At 46.4% G+C, this 18,966-nt stretch overlaps 2 protein-coding genes across 2 annotated transcripts; both read left to right on the top strand.

Annotated features, from left to right (window-relative positions):
* The first annotated feature begins 1,880 nt into the window (after positions 1-1,880).
* On the top strand, positions 1,881-4,269 carry LOC123143890 (tyrosine-sulfated glycopeptide receptor 1). The gene has a single exon (XM_044562886.1). It carries the CDS (start codon positions 1,961-1,963, stop codon positions 4,100-4,102), a length of 2,142 nt encoding a protein of 713 aa, XP_044418821.1. The 5' UTR covers positions 1,881-1,960; the 3' UTR covers positions 4,103-4,269.
* Positions 4,270-12,053: 7,784 nt separating this feature from the next.
* LOC123143891 (tyrosine-sulfated glycopeptide receptor 1-like) lies at positions 12,054-14,752 on the top strand. Its single transcript, XM_044562887.1, has one exon. It carries the CDS (start codon positions 12,326-12,328, stop codon positions 14,462-14,464), a length of 2,139 nt encoding a protein of 712 aa, XP_044418822.1. The 5' UTR covers positions 12,054-12,325; the 3' UTR covers positions 14,465-14,752.
* The last annotated feature ends 4,214 nt before the right edge of the window (positions 14,753-18,966 follow it).

The raw sequence follows: 18,966 nt of genomic DNA, 5'->3' as shown, positions 1-18,966 counted from the left end.
GCCTCAGATGTACTACAAGATTTTGAGACGTATCTACTCGGACCGTGATGACTAAATTCTACAAGATCTGTACAGGGATCTGCGGAAATTCGCGGGTTCAAAACCACAATGACCAGAGTCAGTCACTCAAGTTCATTCTCGAGTTGCTCGCTGTGCCTTCGATGAGTCCTTGTTCAACTTTCCATGAACAAGTTGCAGAGACAACAATCTATCAATATATCTACCTATCTCATATGGAGACAGTTTTACATTGCTGCTTTCTTGTAATAAAAAGGCAAAAAAAAATAGCAAGAAAAGGAGCCATAGGAAGTCGAAGCTCGAAGCTTCTTCGCCACAAGGGAAGAGGGGAATATACCATGGCCACTCTGTGCATCATCTGAAGTACATTCATGAATGATGCATAACTGTATATGTGCTTTTGACTCTGCTTTCTTCCAGGACCTGTACCCAGGGAAATGTCACAAAAATATGATCTGTAAGGAACTAACAGGAAATGTAAGAAAAACCACAACCATGAAACAGTTTTCAAACTTTGATATAACGAATATTTTGTTCACTAGCTACAAAGAGCACGGGTACTGTAAACGCAACCACTTCGTAACACTTAACACTCACTTCAACAACCGAACTGTGATATTTCTAGCTTGATATATGGACTGTACTTTCGCCGCAACTTCTTGTACTAACCGTGTCTTCACTTAAAAAAAAAGAGAGGCAGTTTCAAGACTCACAGGTGGTCCTGATGCATAGTCTGCCTCTGTCGTACAAGACTTGACCCCGATGACCAAAGTCAAGTCACTCTCTCTGCCTTTGAGTCAACTTTCCATGAAAATAAGTCTTCAGTTGTTCATTCCAGGCATACGTGCGTGTTTGAGGGTTTTTGCCAGGGTCTTCATTCACGGTGTATGCATCAAGCAAAGTAACAAGAAATGAAATATAATTACGATGCCCTAAGAAAAAGAATCAATCAATAACAGCTATTCAACAGGTAAACTCGAGCTGTCGAGTAGTGAAAGCAGGAACCCCCATGCATCGTCTTGCGTCAATTTAGTTATCTCATATGGAGGCAGCGACCAATAAATTAAAATACCAACCATGATACTGTTTTCAAACTGATATAATGAATATTTTCTCCGCTAGCTACAAAGAGCACAAGTATTGACACACGAATACATCCAGTACTCTACTAACTACCAACAGCGAGCACAAAGGAAAACCAGAACATTTTGTCAGTCTCAAGCATGACTTGAGAAGAGAATACCTACTGAACACTTCCCATCATGCAATAAGCAACAATGAAATAAGAAGAAATTTCAAAATATAGGCAAGATACACACACCTCTTGTTTCAGTGGAGAGATCGAACACACTTGTTGCATTGATCTGGGGGGGTACATATACAGGTGGAACAGAGGGCGTCTAGGCCACGATGGTGATCGTGGGAGGCCATGTTCGAGAGGTGGAGGGACGTGTGTGCTCAGGGGAAAACTGCACACACGTACGCTATACTAGCCTATACAGCAGACTACGTACAAAGCTCACACACACACATACATGTAGGTTATCACCTCTGACCGACCATTTGACTCTGATTTCCAGAATCTAACTTGGATTCTGCATTAAAGCATGGAAAACAAACCATGCTGCCTGGTTACTGGTACCAATCTGCATTCTTTATCTTTATCAAAAGAAATCCAGCCCATGTGAACTCGTATATCCGTATCACACTCAAGTATAGCAAGACCTCAGCGTCAAGCAGGGAAATTCCCAGTAAGCCTCAGCGGGCCCAAAACTGGGTTGGTACCGCAAGGCGGTAGGAGCCAGGCTATATCAATGGCAGCCTGCCACTACTTATGACACCCCGTGCCACCACCTATATGGCCACTGTTAGATGATAAATAGTACCAGCAGTGCGTGCATTCTGCCAGCAACAGCAAAACAAGGGGAAAAAACACCAACCAATGCGTTTCTTCACCGTTCCTCCAGTCGTGCTGCAGCTGTTCGTGCTGCTCATCTTGGCCTCTCCTGCCACCGCATGCACCGAGCAGGAGAAGCGCAACCTCCTCGGTTTCCTTGCCGGGCTGTCGCAAGATGGCGGCCTCGCCACGTCGTGGTGTGACAATGGCATGGACTGCTGCGAGTGGGAAGGCATCACCTGCAACGGAGACGGGGCCGTTACTGAGGTTTCCCTGGCATCTAGAGGACTTGAAGGGCGCATCTTGCCATCCCTTGCCGACCTCGCCAGCCTGCAGCGTGTCAACCTCTCGTACAACTCCTTCTCTGGTGGCCTTCCTCTGGAGCTCATGTCCTCTGGAAGCATCATCATCCTCGACGTCAGCTTCAGCCAGCTCAACGGACCGCTGCCCGAGCTGCCATCTTTGGTTACCGCCGACAGGCCTCTGCAGGTACTCAACATCTCAAGCAACCAATTCAGCTCAGAATTTCCATCAGCCATATGGAAGATGACGAAGAATCTGATCGCGCTCAACGCCAGCAATAACAGCTTCACTGGGCACATACCGTCTTCTCTTTGCCTTGGGTCGCCATCTTTGGCTTTGCTTGATCTCTGTTACAACCGATTGAGTGGTGATATTCCCACCACACTCGGTGATTGCTCCAAGCTCAAAGTTCTCAAGGTTGGCCATAACAACCTAAGTGGAACTCTCCCTGTTGAAACCTTCCGTGCTACCTCGCTAGAGTACCTCTCCTTACCCGACAATGGTTTACAAGGAGAACTTGATGGAGCACACATGATCAAACTCAGTAATCTGCTTACTCTTGACCTTGGAGGGAACCATTTCGGTGGCAACATCCCAGAGTCCATAGGTCAGCTCAGGAGTCTGGAGGAGCTCCATTTGGGTAGCAATAACATGTCTGGGGAGCTGCCATCAACTATGGGGAACTGCACAAATCTCAAAACCATTGATCTGAAGTTCAACAACTTCAGTGGAGACCTAGGCAAGGTAAAGTTCGCCACCCTACAGAATCTAAAAAGTTTAGATCTCATGAGTAATAATCTCAGTGGCATGCTTCCAGAAAGTATTTATTCATGCAGAAATTTGACTGCACTGCGGCTGTCGTACAACAATTTCCATGGTGAGATATCCCTGAGAATAGGTAATCTGAAGCACTTGTCCTTCCTATCACTTGTTAGAAATTCCTTTACGAACATCACAAAAACTTTGCATGGGCTTAAGAGCTGTAAGAACATCAGCGTCCTGCTTATTGGAAAAACCTTCATGAATGAGGTCATGCCACAAGATGAAACCATTCATGGTTTCCAGAATCTTCAACACCTCGCCATACACCAGTGTTCGTTGACTGGAAGGATACCTATTTGGTTATCAAAGCTCACAAATCTGAAGATGCTAGACTTATACAGCAATCAACTCACAGGACCAATGCCAAGCTGGATCAACTCCCTAAACCACCTCTTTCGGCTGGATGTATCTAACAACAGTCTTACTGGGGAAATCCCAATCACCTTGATGCAGATGCCAATGTTTAAATCAGATAAGGCCGCCGTCTATTCGGACCCAAGCCTCCTTGACCTTGATCTAATTATTTATGTTGCGGAATCATCAACACTTCAATACCGGATAGACAGTGCTTGGGCCAAAGTGCTGAATCTCGGCAAGAATAAATTCACAGGTGTGATTCCACAAGAGATTGGTCAGCTGAAAGCACTCCTTTTCCTGGACTTGAGTTCCAACAACTTTTATGGAGTGATCCCACAATCAATCTGCGACCTCACGAACCTCCAGCAACTAGATCTGTCTAATAACCATCTGACGGGTGAAATTCCTGCAGCATTGGAGATCCTTCGCTTCCTTTCACAATTCAACATTTCCTACAACGACCTAGAAGGACCTATTCCAACAACAGGCCAGCTGAGCACGTTTCAGACTTCTAGTTTTGACGGGAACCCAAAGCTGTGTGGCTCTCTGCTTATTAGAGATTGCAGTTCAGTCGAAGAAGCTCCCGTGCACATCATCTCTGCAAAAGAATGCAGCACTAAGGTCATCTTTGCCATTGCCTTTGGTTTGTTCTTTGGGGTAGGAGTGCTATATGACCAGTTAGTATTATTCAGATATTTTGGCTAAGCGTCTAGTATCCTGATATTTTGTTCACATCTTTGTATACACGTGCAACGGGTCTTAATAATGTATTAGTTGAATCTTTAGAAGTTGAATATTTTTGCCAAACCAATCTGTGTGCCCATGTTATTTGTAGAATGCATGTTTCTGAAAGAGTGCACATGCAAAGTAGTATGGTCAGTATGTACCTGGACGTACCATGTTTCTGGATGCTGTTGCTTTCTGCAAATAAGTGCTTTTCCTTTTTTAACCATAGCTCTCTCTCCTTTTTCTTTTCTCTATATCTGATCAATATGGGACATGGCTCACCGACTTCTCATATAGAATAAAAAAACGGATGAAAGATTCCCAGAAGACGCCATTGCCTTCACATCGACTAGTATGTGTGTACGTTTGGCTACCGTAATTGATATATGAGAATAAAATTCTGTTGATACATACTCTGACCCTCAATATCATTTTTCACATGTTAACCTCGATATCATTTGATATAAAAGAGAACTGTAAAAGCATGTGATTTTGCACTCTGCTTAACATGTCAACCTATTTAGTCAAACATATTACAATCACAACAAAAAACTAAGACCAAATATATTAGCATCGTAGACTCAGGCCTTAATTACCATGTTTTCGTGATCATGACCTGAGGATTTTGACTTCACCGCAGTATTTCATGGCTCTCCCATAGGCCCAGCTGCCTGGGCCCACTCCGCCTAGCGACTTAATGCGCCCAACAGTCGGACAGAGGCGCCCTATGCCGGATCTGGACGGGTGAGGCCCTCCCCGCACTGGATCAGGACAAGCTTGGCCCGGCACACCGGGCCAGCAAACAAGCTCCGCCCATGGTAAAGGAGAGTCTCTAATCAATGCTTGTGGTGCCAACAAGGCAACTGGCACTCGTGCGAGCAATTGCATGGGCATGTGAGCCCAACAACCCGGCGCTCATGCGAGCATGTGAGCCAGTGATGGTGTGACTCCGCCTAGAGACTAATGTGCCCAACAGTCGGACAGAGGAGCCCTATGCCGGATCTGGACGGGCGAGGCCCTTCCCGCACTGGATCAGGACAAGCTTGGCCCGGCGCACCGGGCTAGCAACAAGCTCCGCCCGCGGTGAAGGAGAGTCTCTAATCAGCGCTTGTGGTGCCAACAAGGCAACCGGCACTCGTGCGAGCAATTGCATGGGCATGTGAGCCCAACAGCGCGGCACTCGTGCGACCATGTGAGCCAGTCAGTGATGGTGTGACTGGTAAATGTTGACCGCTGACTAGTTGACCCGCTGACCAATGGACCAGTTCGACCATTGACCCGATTGACCATTGACTTTAAAAATATGCCTCGAAAAGAACGTAAATTTAAAAAGAAATCCATAAATTTTTTAAAACTTGAATTTGAAAAAAGTTCATAAAATTGGAAAAAGTTTGTGATTTAAAAAAAAATCACCTAATTTGAAGAAAGATCCCGAGTTCGAAAAAAGTTCATAAATTTTTAAAAAGGTTTGCAGATTTGAAAAAAGTTTGTAAATTTGACAAAAAGGTTCACAAATTTGAAAAAAAGTTTGTGAATTTGAAAAGGTTCCATAAATTTGAAAATTGTTTGTGATTTTGAAAGAAAGCTCAAAAAATTGGGAAAAAAAAGTTCACGAAATTTTAAAATAAAAAAGAAAACAAAAAAACCTCGAAAACTAGACAAAAGACGAGAAAAAACCCACTGAAAACCCAGCCCAGTAAACCCGAAACCGGTGTTGGGGCGGGGGGTGGGCCAGCAGCCCAATTAAGCTAGTGGAGGAGAGGGGGGGGGGGTGCCCTCTAGGGTTTAATTCAGAATAGGATTTGCGAGGGGAAGCGCCGTCGGGCAAAGGGAGTCGGGAGAGCGGCGACCACCACTGCCAGCGGCAAGGAATGCACCAACCACAAGAAGCAGCACAGGAAACACAGTCCACATTCAGCGCGCCACTGCCGCCGGTTCCAAGGGCAAGGAGGGTGTTTCTTTAGGTTTAGGGTTTGGGACGCCCTAGGTGTTATGGGTTCGGTGGAGAAACTTGGAGGTTGTTGAAGCAGTTTTGATGGGGAAATGGGGCTTTGGCCACGGTGGCACACCATATTGGAACAAGTGATCCTTCATCCAATGAATCAGCAATTTGGCCGTGAGTATGTGGATTAAATTCTCACTAATGCATGCCTGCCACCTTACGATTCAGTCCATTGTTTGGCTCGAAAAGGATAGCCAGCCCTGTCAAGAAGAGAGCAGAAAACAGACTCAGGTCCAGCAAACAGGTCCAAGGCGAAGCGCCCAAAAAAAGGCAGTTCCAAGGCAAAGTGCCAGGGTCTCAGACTTTCGAGTTCCAAGGCTCACAACGGAACTAGATAGTCAAGATGAAGTAATGATGGAAATGGAAAGAATTATTTAGCAGTTCCCAACTGGTCCTGGTGCATGGCTGCATGCCTGTCCTCAGACGTAGAAGACTTGAGACCTATTCTACTTGGACCGCGATGACTAAATTCTACAAAATCTGTACAAGGATCTGTGGAAATTCATGGATTCCAAACCACGATGACCGAAGTCCGTCACCCAAGTTCATACTTGGTGTATGGTTGCTGCCAAGATAAAGTCGAGTTGCTCGCTCTGCCTTTGATGAGTACTTGTTCAGGTTTGCATGAACAAGTTGCAGAGACAACAATCAATCAATATATCTACCTATCTCATATGGAGACAGTTTTGCACTGCTGCTTTTCTGTAATGAAAAAAGCCAAAAAAAAAAGGAGCCATAGGAAGTTGAAGCTTGCAGCTTCTTTATCATATTTCCGCCAAAAAAAAAAATCTTTACCACAAGAGAAGAGGGGAATACACCATGGCCACTCTCTGCGCATCATCTGAAGTATATTCATGAATGATGCACATGCGCTTTTGACTCTGCTTTGTTCCAGGACCTGTACCCAGGGAAATGTCACAAAGATATGATCTGCAAGGAACTAACAGGAAACATAAGAAAAACCACAACCATGAAACAGTTTTCAAACTCTGATATAATGAATATTTCGTTCACTAGCTACAAAGAACACGGGTACTGTAAGAGCAACTCCAACGGGCCGACCCAAACGGACGGTGATTTCGTCCGCTTTTTGTCCGTTTGGATCGGCCAGACGGACACGGATGTCCGCTTCCGCATTTGGGTCGGCGCGTGCGCCCAACGCTGGCCTGAGAACCATTTTGACGGCGCCAAAAAAAATGAACGCATGCATATTAAAAAAAAGAAAAACAACATTAATTAAACATTAAAGCCGGCCACGAAGGCCGGCGAGAGTCCACGCGTCCACATTTGCATTAAAAAAAAACAGCCTAAACTACGAGGCGGCGCGCTGCCCTAGGCGTCGTCGTCGTCGTCCTCGGGGTCCGTGAGGTCGATGAGCGTCGGCGCCGGCCCGGCCCAGGCGAACGTCGTGTTCCAGAGCGCCGCCATGTCGGGCTGTGCCGGCGCAGGCAGTGCCGGGGCGGGAGGGGGGGGGGGGTGGTGCGGCCGCCTATGCAGCCGTGGCCTGGCGCGCCTCCTCCTCGGCCTCGCGCTGCTCCTCCTTGAGGTCGCGCTCGAGCATCTCCTCGTACTCGCCGCAACGGCGCTCCTCTGCCAGCCGGCGCTGGCGCCACATCTCAAGGTACGCCTGCTCGCGGACACCCACTCGCGCACCACTCCCCTCCAGGAGAAGCGCGCGATGGGCTCGGGCTCGGGCTCCGGCTGCGGATCCGGCTGCGGCTCCGGCTTGATGGGGGACGGCGGGGCCACCAGCGGCACCACGCTGTCGCCCGCCGTGGAGAGGGCAAGGGCCTGCGCCGTTGCCGCCTCGTAGCGGGCCTCCTCTTCCGCCTCCGCTCTGCGCCGCTCGTCCTCCTCGCTCTCCCGGTAGACGGCCGCAAGGGCCGCCTGGTAGGCGTCCTCCGCCGCCTGGTCCTCCTCGCGGACGACGAGCGGCGTTGGCCTCCGGTCGACCTCGCGCACGCCCCGTCGCCTCCCCTCCTCGTGCTCGAAGGCGAACCACCTCGCCTAGTTGGGCGAGTCGGTTGCGTAGGCCTTGTCGAGGCGCTGCTCCGGCGTCAGCAGCGCCCGCCGGCGCCACACCTCCTCCGCGTGAGCACGAGCCGTCCGCGGCGCCGCCAACACTGGGATCCTATCTGGATCCAGATGCCAGTCGTGCGGCAACGTCACGTCTGGATACGGCAGAGGCTGGCGGTTCTGCCAGTGCCACTCCGCCTGGTGCACTGGCACGTTCAAGCGCTGCCTCTGCCGGCGAGGCGCCGGCAGAGGTGGGAGGAACTCCGAGGGGAAAGGGGTGGCGGGGGACTTGCTGCCGCTGGCACCGGAGAAGAGGCCCATCTCGCTGTGGTTGTGGTGGCTAGGGTTTGCCGGCGACGAGGGAGCAAAGGTGGGCAGATGTGGACGGCGAGTTTGGATGAGGACGGCCCCGCCGCACGGTCGGCTTAAAAAAGGACGAGCGCCGTCGCTGACGCGTGGGCCCGTCGTCATAAATTAAGCTGACCGCGTGGGCAGCGGGTAGTTGGACGGCCGCCATGTGGGGACGCAGCGGATAGCGAGAAGGCGCGCGAAGCGTCCGTTCGGCGTCCGCGCCGACGCATTTGAGGCGCAAATTTGGGCCGCAAATGCGTCGGCGCGGACGCGACGCGGACGTGATTTGGGTTTGGGTCGGCGCGTTGGGTCGGCGCGTTGGGCCGCCACTTTTGTCCGCGCCGACCCAAACGGACGCAGGCGGACGAAATGGGTCGGCCCTTTGGAGTTGCTCTAAACACAACCACTTTCTACCACTTAACACTCACTTAAACAACATCGTGTACTGAACTGTGATATTTCTAACTTGATATATAGACTGTACTTTCGCCGCAACTTCTTGTACTAACCGTGTACTTTACTTTAAAAAAAAAGAGGCAGTTTCAAGGCTCGCACCGGAGCCTACATAGTCAAGGTGAAGTAATGGTGGAAACAGCAAAGAGTATAAACTAGCAGTTACTGGGTGGCCCTGGTGTATGGTCTGCTTCTGACTTTCTGTCGAACAAGACTTGACCCTGATGACCAAAGTCAAGTCGCTCGCTCTGCCTTTGAGTCAACTTTCCATGAAAAGAAGTCTTCAGTTGTTCGTTCTAGGCATACGTGCGTGAGGGTTTTTGCCAGGGTCTTCATTCACGGTGTATGCATCAAGCAAAGTAACAAGAAATGAAATATAATTACGACGCCCTAAGAAAAAGAATCAATCAATAACAACTATTCAACATGTAAATTCGAGCTGCCGAGTAGTGAAAGCAGGAACCCATGCATCCATGTACGTCTGAGATGGAGACAGCAGCGACAAATCTGTCTATCCTCATTTCAACCAGTTTCAAACTGATATAATAGATATTTATTCGTCAGAGTTGGAAGGAAATGCCCCCCCCCCCCCCCCCCCATGATAAATATCAAGCAGAATATCTCCCCATAGACATGATACACAACTTTTCAAAATGTTCCGCAAAGCATCAGTTGGATAGGTATGTACCTTCTCAGGAGATTCTATTGAAACTCGAATACCTCCAGCACTCTACTAACTACCGACAGCGAGCACAAAGGAAACCAGAACATTTTGTCAGTCCCAAAATGAATTGAGAAGAGAAAACCTAACTGAACACTTCCTATCATGCAATAAGCAACAATGAAATAAGAAGAAATTTCAAAACATAAGCAAGAACACACACCTCTGATCGACCATTTGACTCTGATTTCCAGAATCTAACTTGATCCTGCATTAAAGCATGGAAAACATCATGCTGCCTGGTTACTGGTACCAATCTGCATTCTTTATCTTTATCAAAAGAAATCCAGCCCATGTTAACTCGTATATCCGTATATCACACTCAAGTATAGCAAGACCTCAGCGTCAAGCATGCAAATTCCCAGTAAGCCTCAGCGGGCCCAAAACTGTGTTGGTACCCCAGGGGCCAGGCTACATCACTGGCAGCCTGCCACTACTCATGCCACCACCTATATGGCCACTGTTAGATGATAAATAGTACCAGCAGTGCATGCATTCTGCCAGCAACAGCAAAACAAGGGGAAGAAACACCAACCAATGTGTTTCTTCTTGAAAAAATACCAATCAAAGACCAGAGTCAGTCACTAACATTCATACACTTGACGTATGGTTCCTGGCAAGATAAATTCAAGTCGCTTGCTCTGCGTTCTTGTTCAACTTTCCATGAACAAGACAAGAACCAATCCGTCTCATATGGAGACAGTTCTACATTGCTGCTTCTCTGTAAAAAAGAAAAAAGCAAAATAGCAAGTAAAGGAGCCATAGGAAGTTGACAAGAGAAGAGGGGGATATACCATGGCCACTCTCTGTGCATCTGAAGTACATTCACGAATGATGCATATGTGCTTTTGGCTCTGCTTTGTTCCAGGACCTGTACCGTACCCAGGGAAATGGAAAATATGATCTGCAAGGAACTAACACGGAGTATAAGAAAATAAATAAACATGAAACAATTCTCAAACTGATATAACGAATAATTGCTCACTAGCTACAAAGAGCACAAGTACGGCAAACACCACTTAACACTCACTTGAACAACATCATGTACTAAACCGTGGTATTTCTAAACTTGGTATAAACTCAACTTTTGCCACGACTTCTTGTACTAACTGTGCACTTTACTTAAAAAAAGCTGTTTCAAGCCCCGATGACCAAAGTCAAGTCGCTTGGTCTGTGATGACCAAAGTCAAGTCACTTGGTCTGCCTTTGAGTACCTTTTCAACTTTCCATGAAAACAAGTCTTCGCTTGTTCATTGCATGAATACGTGATATGTGTGTGTTCGAGGGTTTTCGCCAGGGTCTTCATATACGGTTTATGCATCAAGCAAAGTAACAAGAAATGAAACATAATAATTACGAAGTCTAAAAAAAAGAATCGACCAATAACAGTTATTCAACAGGTAAACTCGAGCTGTCAGAGTGGTTGAAACAAGAACCCATGCATCCTTGTACATCAACCTAGCCACCTCATGTGGAGACAACCACCAATTTGTATAATTATCAAGCAGAATATATTTCATAGACATCAAACACAAGTTCACAAAATGTTCTGCAAAGCATGAATTAGATAAAGCATTTAGGTATGTACCTTCTCAGGAGATTCTATTGAAACACAAATACCTCCAGTACTCTACTAACTACCAAAAGCGAGCATGGAGGAAAACGGCTCAAGCATGAACTGAGAAGAGGAAACCTAACTGAACTCTTCCCATCATGCAAGAAACAACCATGAAGTAAGAAGAAATTTCCATTTGACTCTGATTTTATCAGGCTCAACCAAGAAACTACGCAAGATACACACCTCTCTGATCGACCATTTGACTCTCATTTCCAGAATCTAACTTGCTTCTGCATTAAAGCATGGAAAACAAATCATGTGGTGTAACTGGTACCATTCTGCATTATTTATCAAATCAAAAGAAATCCAGCCCATGTGGCCTGGTATCTTTGGGTACGGTCCGTACCTATCATACTCAAGTATACCAACAGTAGGGTGAGCAAATTCCCAGTAAACTAGGGTACCCCAGGGGGCAGGCTATCGATGGCAGCCTGCCACTAGCATATGTACTATTGGGTCGTAACGCAATAAATAGATCATTTAAGATAAGCTAACTAGCAATGAACCTTGCTCTCCTATATATTTTTCAGCCATGTAAACATAATAAGCGTGAACCTTGGGGCTGGTAGATGACAGATTGATTTCCTGTTACTTGAATATTTTGGATACAATGCCTAACCTCAATCTATTCAGTAACTATTTAATCCATACACAAGTACTTCCTCTGTAAAGAAATATAAGAGCGTTTGGATCACTAGTTTAGTGATCTAAACGCTAGTGATCCAAACGCTCTTATATTTCTTTACAGAGAGAGTAGAAGAGAGCTTTATAAACTAGTTGATGGCGTTTTGTTATGGCTAATAGTAATTGATGGGCACGGATGTAGCTTTCCCACGCTAGTACTACAGTCTTTTGTGCACCAGCCGATCATGGCCAAGGGCCCTAAGCTGCACGGCACCCATGACATGACATGGTGTTATGAATGGTGTTCAGTAGCTCTGATGCAAAGGATAAAGCTACTGCTAGATGATAAATAGCACGAGCACTGCATATGCATTCTCAAGCAACAGCAAAAAAGAAGGTAGGAGAAAACACTAACCAATGCATTTCTTCAACGTTCCTACGGCCGTGCTGCAGCTCTTCGTGCTGCTCATCTTGGCCTCCCCCACCACCGCATGCACCAAGCAGGAGAAGTGCTACCTCCTCCGTTTCCTTGCCGGGCTGTCCAGAGATGGCGGCCTCGCCACATCGTGGCGTGACAGCAGCACGGACTGCTGCGAGTGGTTAGGCATCACCTGCAATGGAGACGGGACTGTCACTGAGGTCTCCCTGGCATCTAGAGGACTTGAAGGGCGCATCTCACGGTCCCTTGCCGACCTCACCAGCCTGCTACATGTCAACCTCTCCTACAACTCCTTCTCCGGTGGCCTTCCGCCAGAGCTCATGTCCTCCAGAAGCATCATCGTCCTTGATGTCAGCTTCTGCCAGCTCAATGGACCGCTGCCTGAGCTGCCTTCTTTGGTTACCACCGACTGGCCTCTGCAGGTACTCAACATCTCAAGCAACCAGTTCAGCTCAGAATTTCCATCAGCCACATGGAAGATGATGAAGAATCTGATCGCGCTCAACGCCAGCAATAACAGCTTCACTGGGCAAATACCATCTTCTCTTTGCCTTGGGTCACCATCTTTGGCTTTGCTTGACCTCTGTTACAACCAATTGAGTGGTGATATTCCCACCGCACTAGGTGATTGCTCCAAGCTCAAAGTGCTCAAGGTTGGCCATAACAACCTAAGTGGGACTCTCCCTGTTGAAATCTTCTGCGCTACCTCGCTAGAGTACCTCTCCTTCCCCAACAATGCTTTACAAGGAGAACTTGATGGAGCACACATAGTCAAACTCAGTAATCTGCTTACTCTTGACCTTGGAGGAAACAGTTTCAGTGGCAACTTCCCAGAGTCCATAGATCAGCTCAGGAGGCTGGAGGAGCTCCATTTGGGTAGCAACAAAATGTCTGGAGAGCTGCCATCAACTCTGAGCAACTGTACACATCTCAAAACCATTGATCTCAAGATCAACAACTTCAGTGGAGATCTGGGCAATATCAACTTCTCCTCCCTTCAAAGTTTAAAATACTTAGATCTTATAAGGAATAATCTCAGTGGCATAGTTCCAGAAAGCATTTACTCATGCAGCAATTTGACTGCACTGCGGCTGTCAGACAACCATTTCCATGGTGAGATCTCACTAAGAATAGGCAATCTGAAGCACCTGTCCTTCCTATCACTTAGTCAAAACTCCTTTACAAATATCACAAAAGCTTTGCATGCCATTAAGAGCTGCAGGAACATCAGCACCCTGCTCATTGGCAGAAACTTCATGAATGAGGCCATGCCACAAGATGAAACCATTGACGGTTTTCAGAATCTTCAATGTCTTGCCATGGAATGGTGTTCGTTGACTGGAAGGATACCTATTTGGTTATCAAAGCTCAGAAATCTTAAGATCCTAGTATTACTCAGTAATCGACTCACTGGACCAATGCCAAGATGGATCAACTCCCTAAACCACCTCTTCCGTCTGGACATATCAAATAACAGTCTTACTGGGAAAATCCCAATGACCTTGATGGAGATGCCAATGCTAAAATCAGACAAGCCTGCCATCTATTTGGACCCAAGCCTCCTTGATCTACCAATTTATGTGGACAGTGCTAATGGTAAACTTCAGTACCGCATGGGCAGTGCTTGGCCCAAAGTGCTGAATCTCGGCAACAATAAATTCACGGGTGTGATTCCCCAAGAGATTAGTCATCTGAAAGCACTCCTTTACCTGAACTTGAGTTTCAACAACTTCTATGGAGAAATCCCACAATCGATCGGCAACCTCGCTATCCTTCAGAGGCTAGATTTGTCTAATAACCATCTGAGTGGTGAAATTCCTGCAGCTTTGCAGATCCTTCACTTCCTTTCGGAGTTCAACATTTCTAACAACGACCTAGAAGGACCTATTCCAACAACAGGCCAGCTAAGCACATTTCAAGCTTCTAGTTTTAATGGGAACCCAAAGCTGTGCGGCCCTATGCTTATTAACCATTGTGATTCAGTTGAAGCACCTCCCATCTCCATCATCTCTGCAAAACAATGCAGCAATAAGGTCATCTTTGTGATTGCCTTTGGTTTGTTCTTTGGGGTAGGAGTGCTATATGACCAGTTAGTATTATTCAGATATTTTGGCTGAGCGGCTAAGCCCACTTCAGTGTAATCCAGATTTTGTGTTCACATCTTTGTATCTTAGTAATGTACTAGTCGAATCTTTACAAGTTGAATATTGTTGGCATGCTGAATAGTATTAAAGTTGCATGATATTTAGTTCTTCCAGCAAGCAGCTTTGTGTGTGCAAAAACAGTTTCTCTGTACAAAATGCACAATTTAATCCGATCACACAGAGGCACCCTGGCTACCTCCTCCTAGATGATTGCTGGTGTGACTAATGGACCTCTGAAAAAGAAACTACTGGCAAAGTTTACATGGTCAATAGGTCGAACTTTTTGCATAACGAACAAAAAACTGCTCGAATAGAGAAATGGGCGAATTACCTCCGACTCGCGGATCGACGGATCGCATGCGCTACGCCGCCCACAAACCGCCGGTTCGCCAGCTTCCCCAGCTTGGTGTTCGTTTCCGGCCGGCCGCATTCGTCATGTGGCGGCGGGTCCAGAGATCCGCTAGGGCTCGCGAGGTGGCGTGTCGCGCGGGAGTGGGTAAGGACTGGAGATGAGGAGGAGAAGTTCTTGGAGGCCGCGCACCGGAATCGAGGGAGAAGGCCATGAGCTGAGCACCACCGGCGGGCGGCCGAGCAGCGCAACTAACCGGAATCTGCCCTTTTTTTTAGATCAAAACAAGACCGGAATATGCCATATGCATGAGCCAGATATGTACTATGTCGCTCGAGAAACTTGGGCTTAGGTTTTCTACGTGGTTTCGGTGGACTGCGGCCCAGTATGAAGGGCGGGAGCGGATTTTCTGCTGTTTTTTTCTCTGGTTCTGCGATTTTTGCTTGTTTCTTGTAACTAGTAAGTGCACGTAAGTTTAGAATTTTCTTCAATATTTTGATTATCTGAAACAAATTTTTGTTCATAATATTTATCACAATAACATGTTGTGATTTAACAATAATTGGTCTAAAATGAAATTATATAAGAATCCAAACTCCAATTTCGGCAAACAGCCTTCTTGCTAGCTAAATGTGTCACGCCATCCAATCCCCATCTTGCAACTGTCACTCCGATGGTTTTGAATTTTTGAACATGGTTGTATCTTTCCTGCCGCACACAACACTCTACTTCCCGTCGATGGTTTGAATTTTTTAACATGGTTGTATCTTTGCTGCCGCACGCAACGCTCTACCTCCCGCATCAGGCCAAATCTTGTTTTTGGGCATCACCAACGCTCTACCTCCCGCGCCATGCCGAATTTTCTTTTCAGGCGTCACCAACGCTCTACCCCTGCGTCAATGCCAAATTTTTTTTGGGCTTATCACCGGGGGATTTTGTCCACCTAAATATAATCACACACTATGGAGACAAGCTCAAATTGTTATTAGCTTAGGTCATCTCAACAACACCTAGAATAACACCCAATCAACCGACCAAGATAGAACCTCTGCAAGGAGGGCATACCAAATCATCTACTTTTTAGACTCTTTGTTCGTCTCCTTCTCCCTATTGTTTCCATTACTTTTTCCTTTTTTTTCCTTTTTCCTTTTTTAGCCTTAAAGCTTTTAGTGCGGCTAAACCGTGCACTTGTGGCATACACATCTTCAAATATGTACGTCAATTATACCTGGGAGCTTCCTTGACAGAAGCTTATTATTGTTATTTTTCGAGCGTCAAGCTCATCACATATGCACGTTTTCCCCATATGTACCTTTTCTTCGCCATTATGTGCATCGATATGACTTAAGTTTTGGCCAAGCTGGATTGCCTGGCTCCTGTGCTTATGCCCTATGTTCCCGTTAGTTCAGCTAGGGCATAAGGGGAGCACCTCTGCGATTGTTACTGCCGGGTCATCCGGATGTGTATCTCAGACTGGGTGAAGCCGAAAGCTAGCGTTCTTAAGGGAATATTCGGTCGGCGAACTAAAGATGTTTTTACAGTCATTAGAATATGAACCCCCAGATGTTGAATATACTTCGATTTTTTCAAACACAGTTCGGACATGCATATTAACGCATGTACATCCAAGGAAAGGAACCCTTAACGGAACTATTCTCTCTGGAAGATGTTTCTTACAATCACAATGTAATATAACATAGTTAGCCGGATACAACTTGTCTGTTCAAGCAACTATGACCCATACGCCTGGTTTCCACGCGTACCCCGGTATATTTTGCCACTCAGGTATTCGGAAACACTCTGCACCTTCGGGTCCAGAGGTCGAAGCGAAAAGGTCTGCCATGACAATCGTTTTACAATCCGGCTAGGGACAAATACGTCAAGGAAAGTACATAGTCACTTAGACTCATAAATTTCTCCTCTATACCGTCTAACAGGCTGTCTAACTTACAATCCTGTTGGGAATATCTGGCGGCTACTTCTACTTGGTCATATACCAAACTCACGGGAATTTCTTTCCCATCCGACCCTAGAGGTCTGACCCGCGCCATATGATTTGGATCAAGCTTGGTATACCGTGTTTTCACCATGGCCCAGGCTTCTCGTGCACCTTCCCGGCAGGCCGATATCTTCCATAATCGGAAACGCCGCCGCGCTCTCTTGAATAGTTGTATAAGCTCCTCCATCCTCCCTGGAGGGGAGGCGGATGGCCATAAGGCCTTGGCAACACTTCGCATCGCCTGCCGAGCTTGCTCGTGCATTTGCGACAGCTCTTGTAGCAGATCGCCCGAGATTCCGGACATCTCCTCTTCAGGATGGCCGGTCAGCATACCTACAGATATAATTTTGTCAGTCCCTGATACGTCTCCAACGTATCTATAATTTTTGATTGTTCCATGCTATTATATTATCTATTTTGGATGTTTAATGGGCTTTATTATACACTTTTATATTATTTTTGGGACTAACCTACTAACCCAAGGCCCAGTGCAAATTGCTTTTTTTTTGCCTATTTCAGTGTTTCGCAGAAAAGGAATATCAAACGGAATCCAAACAGAATGAAACCTTCGGGAGAGTGATTTTTTGAACAAACGTGATCCAGGAAACTTGGAGTGGACGTCAAGAAAGAAGCGAGGAGGCCACGAGGCAGGGAGGCGCGCCTACCCCCCTAGGCGCGCCCCCACCCTCGTGGGCCCCTCGCAGCTCCACCGACCTACTTCTTCCTCCTATATATACCCATGTACCCCGAAAACATCCAGGAGCACCACGAAACCCTATTTCCACCACCGCAACCTTCTGTACCCGTGAGATCCCATCTTGGGGCCTTTTCCGGCGCTCCACCGGAGGGGGAATCGATCACGGAGGGCTTCTACATCAACACCATAGCCTCTCCGATGATGTGTGAGTAGTTTATCTCAGACCTTCGGGTCCATAGTTATTAGCTAGATGGCTTCTTCTCTCTCTTTGGATCTCAATACAAAGTTCTCCTTGATCTTCTTGGAGATCTATTCGATGTAACTCTTTTTTGCGGTGTGTTTGTCGAGATCCGATGAATTGTGGGTTTATGATCAAGACTATCTATGAACAATATTTGAATCTCCTTTGAATTCTTTTATGTATGATTTGTTATCTTTGCAAGTCGCTTCAAATTATCAGTTTGGTTTGGCCTACTAGATTGATCTTTCTTGCAATGGGAGAAGTGCTTAGCTTTGGGTTCAATCATGCGGTGCTCGATCCCAGCGACAGAAGGGGAAACGACACGTATTGTATTTTTGCCATCGAGGATAAAAAGATGGGGTTTATATCATATTTCTTGAGTTTATCCCTCTACATCATGTCATATTGCCTAATGCGTTACTCTGTTCTTATGAACTTAATACTCTAGATGCATGCTGGATAGCGGTCGATGTGTGGAGTAATAGTAGTAGATGCAGAATCGTTTTGGTCTACTTGTCATCGACGTGATGCCTATATACATGATCATGCCTAGATATTCTCATAACTATGCACTATTCTATCAATTGCTCGACAGTAATTTGTTCACCCAGCGTAATACTTATGCTATCTTGAGAGAAGCCACTAGTGAAACCTATGGCCCCCGGGTCTATTTTCCATCATATTAATCTCCCGTCAACTAGCTATTTCTGTCGCTGTTTATTTTGCAATCTTTACTTTCAATCTTTATCATAAAAATACCAAAAATATTATCTTATCATCTCTATCAATCTCACTTTTGCAAGTGGCCGTGAAGGGATTGACAACCCCTTTATTGCGTTGGCTGCAAGGTTCTTATTTGTTTGTGTAGGTACGAGGGACTTGCGTGTGGCCTCCTACTAGATTGATACCTTGGTTCTCAAAAACTGAGGGAAATACTTACGCTACTTTGCTGCATCACCCTTTCCTCTTCAAGGGAAAACCAACGCATGCTCAAGAGGTAGCAAGAAGGATTTCTGGCGCCGTTGCCGGGGAGTCTACGCACAAGTCAAGACATACCAAGTACCCATCACAAACTCTTATCCCTCGCATTACATTATTTGCCATTTGCCTCTCGTTTTCCTCTCCCCCACTTCACCCTTGCCATTTTATTCGCCCTTCTTCTGTTCGTCTTTTTCGTTTGCTTTGATGT

This window comes from Triticum aestivum, chromosome 6D, assembly GCF_018294505.1.
Source record: "Triticum aestivum cultivar Chinese Spring chromosome 6D, IWGSC CS RefSeq v2.1, whole genome shotgun sequence".
Lineage (NCBI taxonomy): Eukaryota > Viridiplantae > Streptophyta > Magnoliopsida > Poales > Poaceae > Triticum > Triticum aestivum.
The sequence above is the reverse complement of the archived record's forward strand: the minus strand, read 5'-3'. Positions and strand labels throughout refer to the sequence as shown.